We start from the raw sequence: 22,413 nt of genomic DNA on the forward strand, positions 1-22,413 counted from the left end.
AAATTAGGCACCTAACCTTATTTATATACTATAGATCATTTTTTACTATTTACTCGAACTTGATCCACTTTTATGTCTCAACATAAAGTTCAAGTACTCATATAATAGTCAAAGGACTTTTAGGTTTATTGGATTTCAAATAAGCAATATATTCAATAACAACTTATTGAATTTTCAGAATAAGTTCTATTGTTTAGAAACCACGAGTTTTAGGACATAAAATCCAATAAACTCCTACTTGGACTAAAACTCCAGTGGTAAACTTATATATCCAATATATAAGACGGAGTTTCTAAGTTTCATAGAGAAATAAAATAAATTAGGGCACCCATACCCATGGTTTACCATTCGATATCCCATACCCGATATTTCTCCCACTTGCCCTAGGTTATTAACCTAGTGTTCCTAGTCTTACTAGGTGATTCTTAAACACTTTAGCCGAGAGAATCATTGTAAACATGTTAGTGTACAATAGGTATTTGATTAAACTTTATGAGGAATGCATTCATTGATACTATTTTAATATATGTATGTATGTATCATTTATACAATTGATATATCATGATTTTAATTGTGTCATGATGGAAGTTATTTTGTTTTCACTCATATTAGTTTGATTTTGATGGTTAAATTTAGGTTTTGACATTAATTTTTTTTATGTTTTAATTTTTTATTTGATTCTGATGGTATATTTTAATTGTATTAATAATGTCAACTAATATAACAAAATATAAAGTATATCAATTAATTTGTTCTATTTTTAAAATTTTGATATGGTTTTGATGACATGTAAGTTACATTTAATTTGGTATCTCAAGCGTGTACATATATGCTTCAAATTTCATATATGAGTGGACTTATATATCATATTTAAAGAGAAAGAAAAGTATATCAACGATATTGTTGATATACCAATTACAAAGTATAGCATTCAAAATGATACACTTAAATATAATATTTGTATTTCAATTTTATATAAGGACTAATTCAAATGCATTTCATGTTATATCATTAATATATCAATAATTTGTACTAAATATAACATTAGCATATCAATAATTTATCAACACTATGCAAAATTCATTTAAAACTTAACAGTGGTGTATCATTAGTATATTAATAGTCATTAAACATTTACTTCAAGTATATCATTGGTGTATCAATAGTATTCCAATCACATTAATTCTCAATTAAATTTTAAGCATAACATTGATGTATTAGTACTATATCAACGTCAATTCAAAATTAATTTCAAGTATAACATTGGTCTATCATTAGTAATCAATACTTCTTAAAAACACATTTGTTTCAATATATCAGTAATAGATAACCACTCTTTCAATATTCAATTTCAAGTGTAACATTGATGCCAACATAATTTACCAACAAAATGAATTGAACCATTATAAGTTGATGAAAATGTACTAAAATAAGTACTTTAAAACAAATGAATAAAGATTCAAATTAAGTCTACAAGTAATAGCAAATGGATGAGCACTTGCTGAGTAATAAGTTTGGTATAATGAATGTTAAATAATTGTATGATTGACTATTTTATCAAACATAAAATATATCAGTGAACTAATCGATATATCAAACATAAAATATATCAGATATATTATTGATATACATATGATATACGACACTAAAGATGATAAAATTGGAATAATAAAAAGGGTGGCGACTTCCTTTCTATGTTTGGATAAGGTAAAGCACATGTTGTGTACTTGATGAAACATATCCATTAAGAAAAAGAAAAAAAGACAAATACTTTTTCTATATTGAATATGTGATTAACTTGATTATAATTGAACGCACTAAAATATAATGCCCTTTTAAAATATATCTGAGCAAATCTTTTTTGTTACTTAAAAATAAAGTTCATTTTAGGTCAAGCTATAAAATTGTTTTAAAATATAATATCCTACTTTCAATATTCATTTTTAAAACTGTTCCTAAAAAATGTGAATATATGGCTAATGAAAGGCTGATGTTGTTAGGAGGGCAAATTAAGTAATTTAAATTTAAAAATAAATTATTAAGCAATTGTAAATATAATAATCAGACTCAAAATATTAATAAATAATATAAGAAGATTTGTATTAATAAATAATATGACAAAATTTAGATCTAACTCTCAGAATCGACTATATTAAAGATGTTAAAAAAATTTGACTCGAAAAATCCGATCAACCCAACACAATTATATAAATATGGATTGGATTCAAATAAATGAAAATTTCATGAGTTGAGTTAGTTTATGAGTTCACCTAAATAATTCAAACTAATCTGATCTTATTATTAGTTTTAAAACGTATGTTTTTTTAAACTTTCAATATAATTATATATACATCTATTTATTTAAACTTTGCTTAGTTTCAAGATTTTTTTAAAATTATTTATTATCCAACAATTATTAAAAAAATGGTACTTTGGAAATAACTTTCTATCATATAGATTGAAATTGATTTGCTAATCTTAATTCAGTATGTGAAAATAATTAAACAAATTCTTTTATATATGAACATGTTACTTCTTTTCGAAACAAAATTTTAAGTAATGATTCTGAGTAACCTGAACCAACTTAACTCAAATGTTTCATGGTCGGATTGGGTCCATGATTTAATAAGAAATGTTTGGGTTGAAGAAATTTACAACTCAAACGATTAGGTTGAGTCTAAAATGTATTTCAACCCAACCTAACCCAATCCACGAAGTCCCCTAGACTATATCGCTAATTGAAATCTATCAACAATAGAGTCTATTATTAATTTTGATATTTTTTTAAAATACTGTTAAATACTTAGGCCCTGTTTGGTAACCATTTGGTTTTTTATTTTTGTCTTTTGAAAATTAAGTCTATTTTCTTCCTATTTCTTACCATGATTTACATTTTTTAAGTACAATGGTTGAATTCTAAGCTCAACTCCAAAAACAAAAATAATTTTTTAAAAACTACTTTTTTTTTCAAAATTTGGCTTGGTTTTTTTAAATCATTGGTAAAAATAAGATAACAAATGAAGAAATTTAGAGGTAGAAATAGTGTCTATAAACTTTAAAAATAAAAAACTAAAAACCAAATCCCAAATTGTTACTAAATAGGACTTTAATTATTAACCTTTAGTGTAAATTATTTGTGAGTATACAATGGAAGAAATTAATGAATGTAAATATTACGGTTTTTTGTGTATATATATATAAAAGTATAAATTTGGGTAGGAAGATTTGAATCAACATCTAAGTAATAACTGAGGTAAACTCTTGTTTGGCCAATTTTATATGATCAATATCATTTAATAAGTTTTGATCATTTTTTTTAAAGGAATAAGTTCTGATGATTATTCTTACTCCAACCTATGCCAATAAATAATTTAAATTTTTCCTTAGGCTTGCAAGAAGCTATTTATTATATTTACTATCTAGTCATCACTAAAGATATGAGATAAATTGATAAAATACTTTTTCCACACTTCTGATATCATTAAGGATATTGAGATAAATGAATAAAATATATATTTTCTCCTTACTTCTTCAAGAGTGACGACTAATTATGGTAGTCACATTTTCATGAAAAATTTAGGGCATATTTGGTTCGCGATCTAGATATTGTCTCATGTTTTCATATTCATTGAATTTAATAACTATATGTTTGGTAGACAACTCAAATTCTTTCTGAGGAACTATTTTCAAATTCTATGATCCAAATTGTGTAAATTCTGATAACAACATTTTTATGTTTTCTTTGTAACCATAATTTGAATTCTAAAATTTAAAATGCAGAATTATATTAAATAAAGATAAAAATATTTAGAAATATAGTATGTCATGTTATAAATATCATTTTTTTTAATAAAATTAAAAAATGTATTGTGTAAAGTATTAAAAATTAAATTATGTTAAATTCTAAGTTTGGTTCATATAGTTTGGATAAAGTTAAAAGTCGGTCTATATGATTCTAAAATTTAGAATTTAGTTTCTATGATTTGATATAAATTCATATATTGTCCCTATAATTTGTTAAATCCTCCTAATAGTTTCTAACATAGGGACTATTTATTATGATGTTTTTATCAAACCATAAACTATAAGACTTAAATTTTAACTTACTCCAAACCATGGGCTAAAATTTCATATTTTCCTATAAATTACAAAATATTACAAAACAATAGTTATGGAATCTTTTTAACATAAAACATGTTCATAAATAAATTAATGATAATTTTAGTCAACTAATATTTAGTGGATAACTACAACTAGTTTACAATTGTCTAAATTATAATTAAATTTTTGAATTATGCTACCAAACACATATTTGAAAACATGAAATACAACTCTATTTTTATTTAATCCCTTATTTTATTAAGATAATTATTTTAATAGGTAAAATTGCTGAAAATATTTTAAAATATAGTAAAATGTTACTATCTATCGGTGGGTTCGAATTCTCCTTCTCACTTCACAGATCATGGGTTTAAATCCCAGGTGTAGCAAGCATTTTTTTTTTATATATTTCATTATTACTTAATTTTGCAATATTTAAATATTAGTTTACTTTTAATTTAAATTTTCCAATATTTAGATTTATGTACCATTTAAATTTTCAATAGATATATATTTTCCTAAAAAAATTGAATTTTGATGCAATATACACGTTTATATATAAAATTTTATAATTTATAATCTTTTTCACTCAACAATTACATAATATTATATCTGAGTTCGATTTTAATCAACATTATTTAAGGCAAATGATATAAATGAAAAATAATATTGTAAATCAAAATTGAGTAGCATTTGAAGTAAAAAAACATTTATTTTATTATTGTTAATTTTGCATCAGAACTTATTTATATTTGATAATGTAAATGTCTTGTAATTATTTTTTTATATTCTAATACATATTATATATTTTTTATTTAATTTACCTAATTAAATTATATTTAAATTATAAATTAAGAAAAAAGTTAAGGGAAAAAAATACAAAAAAACAAGAAACAAGAAATTATCAAACAAACTCGACTCATTTGGTAACCATTTGGTTTTTTATTTCTGTTTTTAAAAATTAAGCATAGAGACATTATTTCCACTTCCAAAATTTCTTCTTTAATTATCTATTTTACCAATAATTTAAAAAGCAAACCAAAATTTGAAAACCAAAAAAAAAAAATTTAAACTTATTTTTGCTTTTGGACTATGGCTAAAAATACAATCATTGTACTTAATAAATATGCAAATCATTATAAGAAACGGAAAGAAATAAACTTAATTTTCAAAAACCAAGAACAAAAAACGAAATGGTTACCAATGACCATGTTTTTGTTTCTTTTTTTTCCCCTCAAGAAACAGAAAACATAAATAGTTATCAAACATAATCTTATTTCTAGTTCTTCAATGAAAAATGGAAATGTTACGAAAGGAACCCTAATATTTCACTGTATTTTTACACTTTCTGAGGGGAAAAGAGAAATATGGGAACAAATGGTGAAGCTTTATCCTAACTCGAACGAAATATTGATCTCATCCTTTCAAATGTATAGAAAATCTGGCAGAAAATGAATTGAAGTTCCTAGATTACAGAATATTCAAAAGGGTTTTGTTTAAAAGAACCCACTTATTTAAGTTCTGTTCATAATCTATGAAGAATGTACATGTAAAGGAAACAAAACACTTGACATTTCACAGATGAAAATGATTGTGACAGGAATTCAAATGACTCTAGTAGACAGTCCATACCATTTATAAAAGCTTACAACAAATGCCAAACCAAATTAGAGTTTCACTATCACACTTAAAACACAAAGCAACATGTACATTATTGATTACGTCATCGCTTAAAAACTTGCAAGAGATTATTCTACATGATGATATAATATATGATACCATTCTGATCCTTGTGCTTGGTAGATGGACTTTGGTATTTGTAGACATCATCTTCCCTTAAAGCTCCAACACCAAGTCTATAATGGAAACAACAAAACCTGATGAGTTCCATCAAAAACATCAAAATAATCTTCATTCAAAGTGCATTTCCATTCAATAGTTGAGAAATCAGAACTAAAGAGACAAAAAGTAAGGAAGAGTTCTGATGGATTCCTCAAAACAATCCAAACTTTCCATAGTTTTGGATTGCTTTTAGTTTGTAAGTCCAAATTTCATATATGTTTACCAGATGAAGATGTTTATCACATACATTTACTTTTGAATATTGGAAGACTGATTTTCTACTCTATCCTAACACTTGCACATGATAGAGATAAGAGAGAAGTATGTTGTCACCTTGTGCAGGAACAGTTAATCTGAGTAATTGATAATTAAACATATCAAAGGGTTAAGCTTAATAGTTAAACATTGAAGATGATTCTTCAAACTAGTGAATATGAAATGACTCACACTCTGCATCTGTCTTGATCCAGTGCCCTCTGTTTGCACTTGAGGTATCAACCCCATAAAGGGGCAAGCCCAAGTTGGTCTTCCAATAACACATTTCCTCTTTTGAGATGAATTCCTGACAATACGTTATTCGATCTTCCACTCTGTTCATCACACGTCCATTATTGAAGTTATCGAAAGACGCATTCTCGAAGATGTATTTTTGGGACTTTCGGCCTTCGTCTGTAGCAGTAGAGGTTTCAGGGTGTATTTTTCTATGGAACCTACGTAGCACCTGAATATCAAAATAATACACTCAAAAAGCTTGACAAAGAAAGAAACTGATTTTTAGTTGAATGAGTGTGTGTCAGAGGCACCAAGTGCTACGAATGAGTTCTATGTTTGGATCACATGAAAATACTTTTGGAAAAAGTCAAAAGCAAGCACCTCACAGTGTTCTGTGAGAAGAATCTTCTTGAGTACTTTACCTGAAAACACTTCAAAAGTACTGTTTTGAGTTTAAACCAAATGTCAAAGTGAATTGTTATTAACTTTGTAACTATGCACTTTTTACTAAGATGCTTGTAACTGAAGTAGTAATTTTTGCTGAAAGCACTTATTTTAAAACTACTCCTGGGATCAAGTGTTATGCATGCATGACATATGTGTGTCTCTATCAGAATCTCTCTTCATTTTTTGCCTGATGAATCACAGTGGACATTCAAGAATATTAATTTCAATAAGTAATAAGTAATAATAATAATAATAATAATAATAATAAAGTTCTTTTCAAAATAATAATAACAATAATAACAAGAATAATGATAATAAAGCTATTGAAAACTAACCTTTTGGAGTTTCTTCTTGGTTGAATATGAATCACCTGAGTCATATGTGCTTGAACCATGTGAAGAGGTACGAAGTTTCTTAAGCATCTTTTTCACAAAGCTTAGTGCAGATTTATTTGAATGCTTGACTAACACCTCCTTTTTCTCAAAGTTCAGTTTGGAACTCTCATTTGCTGTTATAGTCCCTTGGAACAACTCTGAAGATGAAGGTTTTTCCTTCCTCATATCTATCATCTTGTCCGGAAGTTCAATTGTAGATCCAAATAGATATCCCTGAAGTGGACATGTTAGAGTCTTCCCATCATTTTCATCTTCGGTTACTTCTGTATGCTTGCCTGCAAGTGTGATAATACTAGCATGGCTTGTCCTCCCAGGTGATTGATCACAACAGTCTTCCTTAGTTTCAGATTCAAGAAATTTTTCCAACTCATAATTTATCAGTTTTAGGTCATCCTCTGTCACCTCATCTGGCAACTCAATCATGTTTTCAAAAGCCAAGGAGAATGTTGGTGTTGCAGGTTCAGAACCCAGAGTTCCAATAGTGAGGAACCCATGGAAAATATCAGATGAATTAGATAAGTCCCCACATTTTTCCAATATATTGTTGGCTTCAACTCCAAAAGATGATTGTTCATAATCCTGACTATGGGGCTGCACGGTTCTGCAACCGAAACCTGGCTTCAAATAGATGTCTTCATCATCAACTGGTGTTTGTAATGACAGGCACATGCATGGGTTTGCTGAAACCAAAGAAAAAAAGAGTTCAACATTTCTGGAGTCAACCATGATTTCTTTTAATAAAATAGAAACAAAATCCCCTTTTGTTCATTAGTGAGACAGCGTAACTTGAATGTCCTTTTCTTATTTCCCTTCTACTTCTGGCAAGAGTACACAGTGGACCAATCTAAAAGTAATGTTACTCGGAAGTTTCAACAGTAGAGAAAGAGGCTTGAGAGTGAGAGGTTCCTACAGGTTCCCAGGTGGCCCCAACTTCTGAGAGAATGAAACCGTAATGTTTCTTTGAAACATCATGTTTGGCCATACTTCAGGCTTCAGCTAGACTGATTACCACGGTACGAAATGTTGAGAAATTGCAAGATTATATAGTCATGATGTTGTGAGGGTAACCTTTGAGGTTTTACATTTCTAACTTTGTTCTTGTAACCGTTCTTGTTCCCTAATTTAAGAAGTTTTCAACTAGTATACAACAAATCTTGGTATACACCAACCGGAAAAATCCCGACAGCAGAACTTGAATTGTACATCTTAATCATCATGGATGTACTATGTATGATCTGCTCATTTTTCTTGTTAAGATATGAATTATGATCAGAAATAAAAGTGTGAGGGAAAGAGGTTGTTAAAATACCAATTGTGAAATCCTTGACCGACTCGATTCCACTTTGCCAAAATTTGTTGTGCATCCATCCTAATAACTGCAGGAATGAAAGGCAACATTAATGGATGGGATGTTAAAGGGTATAAATCTTGAAGTGTATAGACTCTTCACTTACCTTCATTTTTTAAGCTCTCTTCAAAGACTTGATTCTTAGTTGTTTAGCTTGTCATAGGAGGCATAAATAGAGGACATTTGTTAGGTTTAGATATTTGAGGAAAATATAGCCTTAACAATTAAATATCCCAGAAGGGAAGTAAAATGCAGATTAATTTCCCTTTTAACTGTTGATGAGTTGGAATTCAGTGGATTCCTAGAATGATCTTAAAGAAGTGAGCAAATAAAACATATAGAAAGTTACAAAACTTTTGGTTGGCAATTCTTTTCAACATCAAATCATGTGGACAAATAGGAGAGTTGTTTGAGAACTCCAATTTGAAGGTTATAGTGTGATGAATTTGCATACGTGCCAAGATTAGGTTGCACAGATACACTATTGAATTGAATGTGTAGTTATCCTCCATGGACATACTAAAAAAGAGAGAATAGGTATGCGTATCTTTTTTCAAACAAATTTGAACTATAATGGTTGACAGAATCTCAGAATTGCTTATATCACAAAAAGTACTTTATATGGAAAGCCTACTAAGCCATTCTAGATAGAATGAGAGAGAAGTTATGCTTGTTTGATATTGTTGGCTGCAGAGATGATTAACACAAATGATCATGACCATGGATATTTAAGGGTCCCAAATAGGTATGTTTTCAGACTTTTTAGTTCTTTGCTCCCCACTAAAAAGATTATTGTTAGGTTCACCAGTTCCACTATGTAGCAAAATGCTGATACTGATTCATTTTAATCTAACTTCTAGCTTTAGTATCCTTCAAACGTTGCATGATTGAGTCATTGGTTATCTACCTGAGATTCCTTCATCTACAAAAATAGAAATGTCAGGGACTTGAACTCCCAACATCAAGAGGAGTACAAGTTAAACTCAATTTAGCAAAACGTCAGCATATACATTATACACTTAAGGTTTAAACTATATCATAGTTGAAGATGTATTAGCTGATCTATTCATTCTCTTAAAACCCTGTTGATCATTATCCAAACAAGATAATTTTACTAACTATCTAAAGTCACTAATTGACCCAAAAGCTTAAACTGATGGGTGAAGGTAAATTTAATATTATATTATTTAAAACTCCCTCTCACTTGTGGGCATAAAATATATAGAAGACCCAACAAGTGGAAATCAATATTAACTGGGGAGGAAATAATATTGCAATGGTAAGTTTGAATACAAGACCTTCTGGACTACTTGCCTGCTACTATCTTAAATCACCGATTTGACTCAAAGCCTTAAGTTGATGGGTGAAGGTAAATTTAATATTATATCATTTAGCAGATTAGAAGTTTAAACTCAGCTTGCTATCATTTTTTGCCTGTAGGCTTATCAGATCCACAGCATAACCTAATGATATACATCGGCTGTTCAACTAAAGCCACAAATCAATAATGACTCAATACCATATTATTGATTCCTTTCAAATTACCAATTAAGCCAACATATTCATGTAAGAGTTTACTTAATAGTTTGTTAAGATAATGACATAAATCGGCTTTGATTGGTCTACTTCTAATATCAGAAAGCAACTCCAGATTAGAGTTCCTAGATTTAGCATTTGTACGTAATCTCTCCTATCAATTACATATAGCAGTTTAATAATTGAAGGTTATCTTTCTCCATCATGATCTTAAGCTCAAATCAAGATGGGACAATCGTCTGTCTACCTTACCCATACTCAGACCGACATAAGCTAAATTATTCAAATTTAAGTACAATCCTTCCATTAGGTGAGAAGTTTACTCAAATCACCACCAAATGGCTTCATAGCTGGAAGTGTTTAACTGGATTTCTCAGATTGATTGTATTATATTTAATGCTAAATTCCTGCTATTCAGGGATGGTTCTGATATGTTTCTTGTGTTCTTGTTCATGGATGAGAAAAAGAGACGTGACAAGTGCTTTCTTGTGCAATAAACACTCCATCAATATGTTAGTTAGAGCTAATACCAGTAGGCTTCATTCTGATAAAAGCTAGTTAAGTTAGTACCTATCAGTTTCTCAATTGTGGCAGTCATTTTTTTTTCTCCTGACTCTTCGATTTTAAGAGAGCTGGATGATTAAATTCCATTGGCTTTATTTGCTATTTTTTTTTTCGAAATCATTGAATTAAAAGTAGAAAGTGAATTCTCAGCAGGTTTCCAAATATGACAACCTACAAAAGCATAGCTTCTTTTTCATCCTAGAAGTTACTATTAAAGACATGTGAACATGTTCTTTCCAACCATCATTGATAACTATGATTGATTGGGGGTTGACAAGCTTGCCAATCTGCCATCAAAATCTACCAATTAGCTTTAAGTGGGTAAGTTAGCATCCTTATTTTCAGCTAAGCAACAAGTTACTATGAAACAAAATGAGTTGCCTCATTTGGAGAGCAGCAGAAAGGGCATCCACTCTGAAACAAATGCAAAACTGTGTAAAATGTGAGTCATTTCGTGGGGTAGGCTGTAGCTGGATCCATGCATGATCAGGCGTGGACATGTGAATTCCACGTGGAAATCTAGAAATTGGGGAATTTCTAAATTCCCCATTCCCAATGGGGATGAACACATAATCTATTGATATACTGTACCCTTGAATTCAGAATTCTGGCTGTGTTCCATAGGTCCAAAATTGTTCATCTAACATCCCGGTTGATAACCATTTGGTTTTTGAAAATTGTATTTGTTTTCTTACAACGACTTTCATCTATCCTAACTAAACATTTGTATTCTAAACCAAATTTCAAAAACAAAAAAGGTGTTTAAACTAGTTTTTTTACTCTTCAAAATTTGACTTGGGTTTTTTAATACACTCCTAAAAATAGATAACAAAAGAAAAAAAAAAAGAAATCAACTAAGAAATATGGACACAGATACAAATACGTTGGGGATACACTCTTGGTTAAGAAGCATAGACACAGACATGACGCTACAGTTTTTTATGCATGCGTATATTTCTTTTTTCCAATCTATGTTAAAAAAAGTTTTTTTTTTTTAAAAAAAATCTTATTTTAACATATAATTGATTTGGGCTTTAAATATCGGTCCAACATAAAAGGTTTGACCATTTTTTCTTTAAAATATTTTCTAGACATGCCAGGAAGGTCCTAGACGTGTCCCCACGTGTCTGTAATTAAAAATAAATAAATAAATAAATATAGGAAACGAAAATTTGTGTGTCGGACAAGTGTCCGGAACGTGTCCGAAAGTGCCTGACTTGAACACTTTGCCTAAAATGGAGTGTCCATGTTTCATAGGAAATCAATAAGTAGAAGCAGTGCTTATAAGCTTAATTGATAAAAAAATCAAGACCTAGAAAACAAATGGTTATCAAAAGGGACCTAAGTTATCAAAGATTCGATCTTATACAAAATAAAGAGAGAGTTACAGCTTCTATTAGAAATCCAAATTGGTGTAAGTTAAGTGATAGCTTTCAAGTAGCAAAGCCAGGTTCATGATTTGAAGCACCAAGATAAATGTGAATGCATTGCAAGTTAGAACTGATGTCGACAACACTGTCATGGTTCCCTCAGCAGTAGAGGGAGGTGACTATAAGTTTCTCAATGCCAAATATTGTAGAGTCATGTGCAAATTAATTTTCTTAGATTTGAAGATGTAATTATTTCACTCCTAATTCAAGTTAGACAGTCAATTTCAAATGGGAAGTTTGAATTTCAAATGTCTAACCAAGAAGCCAAGTATCGCGAGAAAAATGAAATTTCCTGCTTCTACACTTAACCTTCACGACCATTTGAAACAACTATCATCACTTATTGCTTATCCTTACCAGTGTTTCTTTCTTCCTAAATTCTTGCTTGGGTTTGTACTTCAAGAAACCAAAGGTGTAGGTTTACTGACAGTTAACTACCTTATCTTGTCCTTCTTGCCTCCTTGCAATTTTATTGTTATCCCTTTACTATTCACATGAACCATATAGCATCTAGGTTCTTTGTATAAAACATTTACTTGTCTGAAGATTGTTAATGATATACAACATGCTACATTTCATAACAAGTAACATTCAACATCTCACATGCAGGACACATTTGTTCCAGGAAAACAAAAAGGAAAAAAATAAATAAATAACTAGATGACATACTGGGAGAAAGATGAGTAGAAGCAACTTGAAGGTTGAACTGGGCCAGAGATTTCAGATTCCAAATCCTATCTCTACTCGAATGCTGCCTAGGTGGGCAGCATTTGAAGCTGATAAAGAATATGCATTGGCAGTGAATTCAATCTCAATCTCATCCCTTGTCCATCCCTTTGGGGTTTGTAGGTATATGCTGGAGTAGATTACAAACAGCTGAGCAAAAGAAAGCTATTGGTATTGGATTTACTTCCACTTGAGTGCATTATAACATGAACAAATTCAACTAGAAAGACACAGGACTAAACTGTTTATGAAGAAATACCAAATAAAGAATGGCCAATATCATGAAAATTATGAACACTGTAAAGCAAGACGATAATATACTTTCTCGTAACTTAAAACAGGAAAAGGGCAAAAGAACATACTCATCTTTGATCATTTTCATACTTCATAACTCAATACCTTTATTAAATGTCCGTCTAAATTGACTCCTCACCTCATTTTTTTCCTACATCCTTTGAGTTCAAGAAAAGATTTCTAGTCAAGCAACTGTAGAAGCATATAATCCTTTTTCTTGACACCACTATTCCTTCTACTTCTACATTCATTACTTCGACTTTACCCTAAAGTTTGTTAAATATCAACATTCTTTATCATACAGATTATAGTTTGGAGATCCTATTCTTATGTAGATACTGACAGTACAATAGTAAATAGCAACAGTTCTCCTTAGAAACAGTTTTTATTCAGATTCTGTATAAACTATGTTTGAACTGTTGACAATGGTCCCTTCGTGAAGAAATCTCCCAAAAATTTCGTAAAATCAAAGTTCTTCGATGTCGAAGAAGGGAGTGAACTCACATTGAACGAAGGGAAAAATGGAATCGAACCCTTCATTGCTCATCGCCGATCAGAGAGGATTCTTGGAAACTTTCCCGGGAAATGAAGAATCCGATGGAAAATACTGTCGCCGTCCTTTCTCTCTCTGTGTTTAAAAACTAATAAAGAAATTTGATTATACTAATTTTTTAGGACAAATGGATCAATCATGATATAAACAAATGAAAATCCAGATTAGTTCTAATGAAAGAAGTTAATTGACCCAAATAAATTGATTAATAGGGTAGGAAAGACAAACCCAATAAAAATATTTCTTATATCAATGAAAAACAGTAAAGTTTTCATTTTTAGAACTACCCATCAAAAAAAATAATTGAAATTTGTTGGGTTTTGTTTGTTTTAGGAAGATTAAGCGATGAATCTTTTCTTAATTACAACTTGAAAGAAACAAATTAAAAATCAATCAAAATGTGCTGTTCAATATTTTTCTTAATTAGAGGTGAAATTACTGTAATATCTGACCTGCGAAAAATAGGAAAAACAAATCAATTCCACTATTGTCACAGCGCACATTCCAACGAATCAAATCCTTTTCTAATCAACTCTGTGGATCACACATTCCAAGAAACGCATCAGGATTAAAAGGGAATTTTATTACGTCTATTAGGTGATTGAATCTCTGAATCTTATCGGGGGAGAAGGGAAGAAATTGAAGAATCATCATCTCGATGGGGACCGAGAACAATCGCTTAGAAATATCAGAACCGTTGTTGGTGGAGCCTGACAATCATGGGGGGTCCGTTGAATCTGATGATTTGGAGAAAATCCCAGATTGGAAAGAGCAAATCACGGTCAGAGGGTTGGCTGTGAGTGCTTTGTTAGGAACTTTGTTCTGTATCATTACCCACAAGCTGAATCTAACAGTGGGAATCATCCCGTCCTTGAACGTCGCCGCTGGATTATTGGGTTTCTTCTTCGTCAAATCATGGACAGGGGTTTTGTCCAAAATCGGATTCTCAGTTGCACCATTTACCAAGCAAGAGAACACCGTCATTCAGACATGCGTTGTGGCTTGTTACGGCCTGGCCTTCAGTGGTAATCTTTTCTTTTTCTTCTTTGTCGCTGACCATTTATTTTATCTAAGCTGTCTTCTTGTGATTTTGAGATTGCTCATATAGCGATTCTCCATTTCTTTGTAAATTTTGTACGTTTGTCTTCAATTTCTGAAGCCACGTACCCTTTTGGTATTAGTTTTCTTGGAGTCTTCTACTTTTGACTAGAAATTTGAGATGCATGGGCAGTAAATCAAACCCATTCGTCGCCGTTGAAACTAGAAAGTAGAAAGTGAAATTGGGAGTGAAGTGAGGCAACAACATCAGTGCCTTGACTTTCTACAGCAGACAAGAGAGAAACCGGGGAAAACAAAAGAAGACAATACTAGATACAAAGAAGAGAAGACATCAAAAAGCAAACACTTGAAACCTAACAAACCAACTCCACAAAAGAAACTAAAGCTAGAGAACACATAAACTTTAAAGCCAAAACCAACTGAAGACCAATGAGCAGACGAGGAAAGAAGTCCTTTAAGACTAAAAGTGTGAGGATCAAACCACAAAGCAAACCAACTTCTTCCAAGCTTGCAAATACTAGGGAAAACACTTCTTAAGTGCAAAAAAGTAAGGCTTAGTTGCATTGCACTAACACGAGAATCCACAATAATAGTTTCATTCCTGGACTAAACCATCAAGCTAAACTTTAACTGATGGAGAACAAAGTGGAATTGATTTCATCTGCAACCCACATTTTTCAATCAAAGCAGTGAATGTGGCTGGAATTATGGGTCACATTTCTGCTTGAATATTTTCACCATTTTGAAACAAGATATCAAAACCATCTGCAAAGTAAATCTCTGAATTCTCATAAACAAAATCATCTTGTGCTAGAGAGTCCACAATATCCTCACTGCTTACAATAATAGTTGAATCTCCACGAGAAGCTTTTTAATATTAATCACAATTCTCTGGATAAGTCCGATATCAGTCTTCTAAGCATTCATGTGCAGCATTCAGTATTGACATTTTATGGTAAAAGAAACGCTATGGGAAGACTCAGTGCAGACTCGAGTTAAGCTAATATCTTGATGTCCCAGTTTACTTATTGATTTATTCAAACCTAACTATTTAATCTTCGAAGTATTTATTAGTTCTTAGGAGTTATATTTCAGAACTTTGTCTTCACTTAACTGGCTTTGTGGAATGCTGTCTGGAACTGCATCATTGATCTACAAACTTATTTTTTAAAAAAAAACACTGGCTGTAAATCTGTGACTCGTATCTTTATTAGTTGATTTCTCCTCTTCTTTTTTTCCTGCTTGAACTGTATACTTTTTGTTCCCATGGTAACTTTTCTAGGGGTTTGTTAAAGACTAACTGAATTTCACATTCTATCATTGTCAATTTTAGAATCTTTTTCTTGCTTGGAATTCATTGTGCGTTATGTATTTGTCTATTTTGAGTTGTCAGCATCTACAGGTTGACTTGGTAAAGAAGCAAATGCATTCGTCTTGATTTAGACATTTGATTTGAACCAAGTTTCCCTCTATCTTATCTGTATTATGAGCAGTAATTTTTTACCCTTGTGGGTTCCATATGTTTTTCTGTTTAATCCAATTCATTAATTTTCATCTCATTTCAGGAGGATTCGGTTCTTACATAATTGCCATGGATGAGAGAACATATAAGTTAATTGGCACAGATTATCCTGGTAACCGGGCAGAAGATGTGATAAACCCAGGATTGGCGTGGATGATTGGTTTTTTGTTTGTTGTCAGTTTCCTTGGGCTATTTAGTCTTGTGCCTTTGCGTAAGGTGAATGTTATACGCTTTTGTTGATATTCAACTTAATCTTTATACTGTTGAATTTGTTCAACTTAAACCTTCCTACTCTCTCTCTTCTTTTTTGCATTAAATTTAATATGTTTCTTTCCAATTTCGATGTTTTGTTTTGTTTTTCTGGCCGGTTGAGAAATGGATGAAATCTCATATCTTAACGTATATCCTTACTTACCATTCTATAATCTATATGGTCAAAAGATATTACTTAAGCTTGTTATTGGCTGAACCATTTACCAGATTAATCTATCTTTTCTTACAATCAGTTCATTTGATGCATGATATGCTTCTCTAGGAAAACCCTGCTTTAATGCACTTTGAAGAAACAATGGAGAGATGAAACATATTGCAATGGAGCCCTGTATTACATTTTGCATTAGATTGGCTGCTCAAATAAGTGAAGTAAAATATTTCAATGCTTGGGGCCTGAAAAAAAAATAAAAATAAAAGGAGGGTGGAAGAATAAACTCAAATCCCATGTTGGCCATCTTTTTATGTTGTTAAAATTTTACGAGTTTCTTAACAAATTTTGTGAAATTGGTTGAAGCGTGTGTAAATTGATTCACCCACTCACAGATATCCATTCTTCCTATTCTTTTTCTTTTTTCTTTTTTCTTTTTTTTTTTTTTTTTAATTTTATTATCCACTGTTGGATGAGTCCAGGTGATGGTCTTGGATTACAAGCTTACATATCCCAGCGGAACAGCCACGGCCATGCTGATAAATAGTTTCCATACAAACACAGGAGCTGAGCTTGCAGGGTAAACATTGTTGAGTCTGAAGATCAAATGGGAATGGGATCTTTGTTTCGCCCAAAGCCCATTTTAATATTCCAATAATATTTTAATTGCTGTGGATATTAAGTGGATGTTTCCCTTTGCAGCTCATACCTCTTTTTCTTTTACTTTTCTTTACAGAAAGCAGGTACATTGTCTTGGAAAATATCTCGGGATAAGTTTCATTTGGAGCTGTTTCAAGTGGTTCTTCAGTGGTGTTGGAGATTCTTGTGGATTTGATAATTTTCCCACTCTTGGCTTGGAATTATATAAGAATACGTAAGTCTTGGTTTTTTTCCTTGAGCCTTTTTCTTCTTTCCGAAAAGAGGGAAGAGAAAAATAGAGAATTAAATGTGTTAAACTAGACATGCTGTTCACCAACACAAACATTGCATTATTTACTCATGGGACCTTTTTCTTTTTTCTTTTGTTCTTTTTTCCTTCTCTTATTGCTCTAAGAAGGAAGAAGATGCAAGAAATTGAATTTAAGTTTGTCATACTCAGAATCCAAATTATTTCTAGTACAATGGAAGCAAATTGATTAATGTGTCTCAGTCTCAACTTATGACTTTTTTGAAAGTCAATTAAATTATACATCTGGGTAGTGATGGTCGATTGATGAGATCAAATCACACCTGAAAGTGCAGTATTACACCAAGAATTCATGAACAATCCAGTAATAATTTCTAATTGGCTTTTTTGCTAGCTTTGATGAGAAAAAGGTTACTGTGGAATTGGGCTGAACTTTGAAATTTTAAGGTTTTGCATAGAAGTTTTGTTCCCCTCCCCAATCCCCACCATCTCTTGAATCTATAGGTTTTATCAAAAGTTGATGTTTTTGCATTTGGCTCATCTTAATTTTCCACAAATAACTGTAAACAAATATTGCCTCCACAAAATGTTCTATAACTCTACTGAGACCATGTAGATTTGTGTAATTAATTACTTATTTTGTTGCAGGTTTTATTTCGACTTCAGTCCAACTTATGTGGGTTGTGGCCTCATTTGTCCTCACATTGTAAACTGCTCTGTTCTTCTTGGAGCAATTATATCATGGGGGTTTCTTTGGCCATTCGTTACTCGGCATGCTGGGAACTGGTATCCAGCTGACCTTGAGAGCAATGACTTTAAAGGACTTTATGGATACAAGGTACTTGAAGTTTTGAACAGTCTAGATTTTGTGTCACTCTCTTAGACATCGGTTTACAATGATTCTTTTGGATTTATGTGTTATCAAATGAGAATATTTGTGTTGGCCTCCCACTGTCTTGCTACATTCTAGACCATATGTGTATGCCTTCAGTCAATTTTAATTTTAGAGTGTCAAAATGAAAAACTTTTCGCATATTTTCAGAGTGTGTGCTTTGTCGTGGGATATTTAAGGAGAGATAAATAATAGTGTTGGAGGTTTGGAGAGAAGCCCTAGTGGCATTTGGTCCTTGTTGGGTTTCATATTTCTCTGTGGATCCCTTCCTTGAATGGATTTTTTTGTGGGCTTGGTTTTTTGTATGCCCTTAAATTTTTTTATTTTTTTTTCTCAATGAACTTGCTGTCTATGAATTTGTAGTCTGCCTCAGACTGCTTTACTTTCTGTTTCTCTGCAGGTCTTCATAGCTATTTCCCTCATCCTTGGTGACGGTCTTTATAATTTGATAAAAATTATATCCCTCACTGTCAAAGAAATTTGCAACAAAAGCACCACAAAGAGTAACCTGCCCCTCATAAAAGAGGCCACAGGTGGTTATTTTACCTTGGAGTTCGAGTTGATTCTATGTTACTTCCTCCTAGATTTCTTTCACTTGTTTTTACTGCATGAGCCTTCCAATTAAAATGGTTATCATAAATAGTGATGACAATCAATATTGATAGGTTCTAATGGACATTCATTAATATCTTGCGAAAAAGTCCGTGATGTAATTAGGCAATGTGTCCAAACATCATATCTAGATTCCTAGTTAATGAATTTATTTTTCTAGAATAGGTTTATTTAACTGATTTGCTGAGATGCTTATTTCTCAAGTGTTTCATGGCTTATCAACTGATTGATCTTAATGCATAGTCTTATAAATAGTTATATGACTTATATGAAGGCAGAATAAGACTTGCATATTTGAGGAAAAATGGTGTTGTAGGCATTCTGTTTTGGGATTTTATTGTTTCTATTTGACATAATCCTTAGGCTCTCTGGAAAACTTGCATTGACAATAGTTTGTCAGAAAAACTGGATTTAATGGTCTTGAACTGTCCTGATGTCTAAATTGACAGATGGTGAGGGGTATAAATTGATTGCGGAGGAAAGAAGGAAGGATGAGGTATTTCTCAAAGATAGAATACCGACATGGTTTGCAGCATCTGGATATGTTGGCCTAGCAGCCATTTCGACAGCAACAATGCCAATGATCTTCCCACCCTTGAAGTGGTATTTGGTTCTCAGCGCTTACGTTGTTGCACCTGCCCTTGCTTTCTGCAACTCGTACGGCACCGGTCTTACTGACTGGAGTCTATCATCAACTTATGGGAAGCTTGGTCTTTTTCTATTTGCTTCTTTAGTTGGAGACAACGGAGGAGTTATTGCTGGATTAGCAGCTTGCGGTGTTATGATGTCCATTGTTTCAACAGCTGCTGATCTTATGCAAGACTTCAAGACGGGTTACCTTACACTTTCTTCAGCCAAGTCTATGTTTGTAAGTCAGCTAGTAGGGACAGCCATGGGCTGTGTGATTGCTCCCCTTACATTTTGGTTATTTTGGAGTGCTTTTGATATCGGATTGCCAGATAGTCCATACAAAGCCCCTTATGCCGTAATATTTAGAGAAATGGCTATTCTAGGTGTTGAGGGTTTTTCAGAACTCCCCAAGCATTGTCTGGCCATGTGTTGCGGGTTTTTCGTGGCAGCGTTCTTAGTGAACCTGTTGAGAGACGTTGTTCCAAAGAAAATCGCACAATTCATCCCAATTCCGATGGCCATGGCTGTTCCATTCTACATCGGGGCTTACTTTGCTATCGATATGTTTGTTGGGACCGTTATCCTCTTTATATGGGAGCGGATTAATCGGAAGGATGCAGAGGATTATGCTGGCGCAGTTGCTTCTGGTTTGATATGTGGTGATGGCATATGGACAATTCCATCAGCTGTGCTTTCTATTTTCAGGATCAATCCTCCCATATGCATGTCGTTCAACCCTACGAGCTGAGCTACATGATTGGAAGCTAGCTCACGTTGTACACGATGAAACAGGCTAAATTTCTGTTTTACTTTGTATATATGGATCCACTGCCCCCTTAAATTTTAGGAGTCTTTATTTGCTCAACCTTGTTGTACGAAGGAACATTTCACACCTTTCATTTCTAAGGCAAAATACCGAGTAGTTAAGGTTCCATTTGTCTGATATATATCTCTGATATGTGACCATGTTTTGTAGCAGGTCAGTTACAAACATAACAATCAAGTCCAAAGTAGATACAAAAGAATTTGCAAACATAACCAAATTTAGATAAAGGTCTCAAAGTCTTATCATTATAGATAGGAGTCTATCAACAATAAAATCTATTTGCGATAGAAGTTATATTTATAATTCTTTAAAAATGTTGCTATACACTTAATTATTAGACGTAAAGTGTTATCTGTTGCAATTATTATCCTATTATTACATAGATTTAATGGACAAATCAAATTATACTCTGAGTCCGTCGCGTGTATCACCATATTTCGTTTCTTTCTTGGTTAAACTATAAACTAAATCGAATCGATTTTGAATGGTTTTGGGTTTGTTTGTCAATTTTGGCTAGGACTCTTATTTTTCTAAATTTGTAATTCAAGTTGACTTCCATAAGTGGAGATGCAAATTAAAAAGCAAGATATTTTGGATTGATTTTGTAATAAGAATAAAAGCCAAAAAACCAACATAAACATAATAAGATTCTATTTGTGAAAAGGATGGAAAATCTATCCCCTTTGCTGACCTTAGGATATTTCAAATACTCAACAAACTTTAACTACCAAGCAAAGCATAGCACATGGCACATATAGTGACCTCTTCTATTTGCATTCACCATCAATCTTCCAAATTGGAATCTCACTCTCTTTTTTTTTCTTCTTCCTTCCTTTTTCTTCTTTTTGTTGGTTCAATTAGCTTTGAACCACCACCCATTTTGGGTCCTCCATATCTAAAATCATTGTCACCAACTAGCACTCTTATGACATGCCTATTCCTAATCTCTTTCAATAAAGTGATGGCATATGTAGCTCTAGTTAGCACTTGGGATAGCTCTATATAGTATACCTTTTGGTCCTTAAAAGTTTATTTACTTATTTAATTAATTGCCACTTTCGTCCCTATAATTTGAGCTTGGCTTCAATTTTCTTTATCAAGATTAAGAATTTTCATTATACTACTTTTATGTTTTGGTTAGATATAAACAAAATTTTAATGTAACACGTTTTGTATGAACATAATACAAAGCTCAAAATTTATTTATTGTTATTTTGAATTTTTTTGTCATTTCTCTTTTATAACAGAGCAATATAATTGATAATTGTTTCTCGTTCTTTTTTCTTTATTATTAAAAAGAGAAATATATACATGATTAGTATTTTTTTTTTTCTTTCTTGTTCTCTAAAATTTTAATTCAAGAATGTACAAAAAAAACTTATATGAAAAATATTTTATTTCAAATAAATACTCAAAATTGTTACATTATTTCTTTTTTTAGATATTTATTTTATACTTTATAAGTCAATAAAGATATTAATTACTGGTCAAAATATCATTTTTTGCTTTCGAGTCATTTTATTTTTGTCAATGTACTTTCAATACATCTTAAACAAGATAACATACGTATGTTTCCATAATGAGAAAAAAGAGAATAGACTCCTTTTGAAAAGAAATCAACAATAAACTGGTAATTGAGACTAGTGTTAAGATTCAAAATACTAGTTTTAATTGTTGCAACTAGTTTAGATGAGCGAGTTTCCTTTATACTTCTCTCCCTTTATCTTGAGTGGTTTTCTCTACTTGTGTATCATGATATAATTCTTTAGTTTCTATGAATGTTTTCTAAAAAAAAATGATATTTTAATCTATGTTT

General features: G+C 31.7%; 2 protein-coding genes across 10 annotated transcripts; one reads left to right on the forward strand and one right to left on the reverse strand.

Annotated features, from left to right (window-relative positions):
- Positions 1–5,591: 5,591 nt before the first annotated feature.
- LOC120082983 (protein LAZY 1-like) lies at positions 5,592–14,322 on the reverse strand. 9 transcript variants are annotated; one of them, XM_039038482.1, is made up of 7 exons: positions 14,181–14,322; positions 13,680–13,816; positions 8,732–13,031; positions 8,587–8,653; positions 7,218–7,957; positions 6,391–6,664; positions 5,592–5,957 (listed from the first exon to the last, which is right to left on the reverse strand). In XM_039038482.1, the coding sequence occupies exons 3-7, from the start codon at positions 8,735–8,737 to the stop codon at positions 5,938–5,940; spliced, it is 1,107 nt and encodes a 368-aa protein (XP_038894410.1). In that variant the 5' UTR covers positions 8,738–13,031; positions 13,680–13,816; positions 14,181–14,322; the 3' UTR covers positions 5,592–5,937. The 9 variants fall into 9 exon arrangements, with proteins under 9 accessions (XP_038894410.1, XP_038894575.1, XP_038894496.1 ...); XM_039038647.1 differs by having other exon boundaries at positions 13,680–13,803; positions 14,181–14,320; XM_039038568.1 differs by lacking the exon at positions 14,181–14,322 and having other exon boundaries at positions 8,732–8,778; positions 12,825–13,031; positions 13,680–13,985.
- Positions 14,323–14,346: 24 nt separating this feature from the next.
- On the forward strand, positions 14,347–20,705 carry LOC120082913 (probable metal-nicotianamine transporter YSL6). The gene is made up of 7 exons (XM_039038364.1): positions 14,347–14,753; positions 16,353–16,525; positions 17,213–17,310; positions 17,467–17,604; positions 18,286–18,475; positions 18,930–19,062; positions 19,591–20,705. The coding sequence occupies exons 1-7, from the start codon at positions 14,387–14,389 to the stop codon at positions 20,517–20,519; spliced, it is 2,028 nt and encodes a 675-aa protein (XP_038894292.1). The 5' UTR covers positions 14,347–14,386; the 3' UTR covers positions 20,520–20,705.
- The last annotated feature ends 1,708 nt before the right edge of the window (positions 20,706–22,413 follow it).

This window comes from Benincasa hispida, chromosome 1 (assembly GCF_009727055.1).
Source record: "Benincasa hispida cultivar B227 chromosome 1, ASM972705v1, whole genome shotgun sequence".
In the NCBI taxonomy this organism is placed as follows: domain Eukaryota; kingdom Viridiplantae; phylum Streptophyta; class Magnoliopsida; order Cucurbitales; family Cucurbitaceae; genus Benincasa; species Benincasa hispida.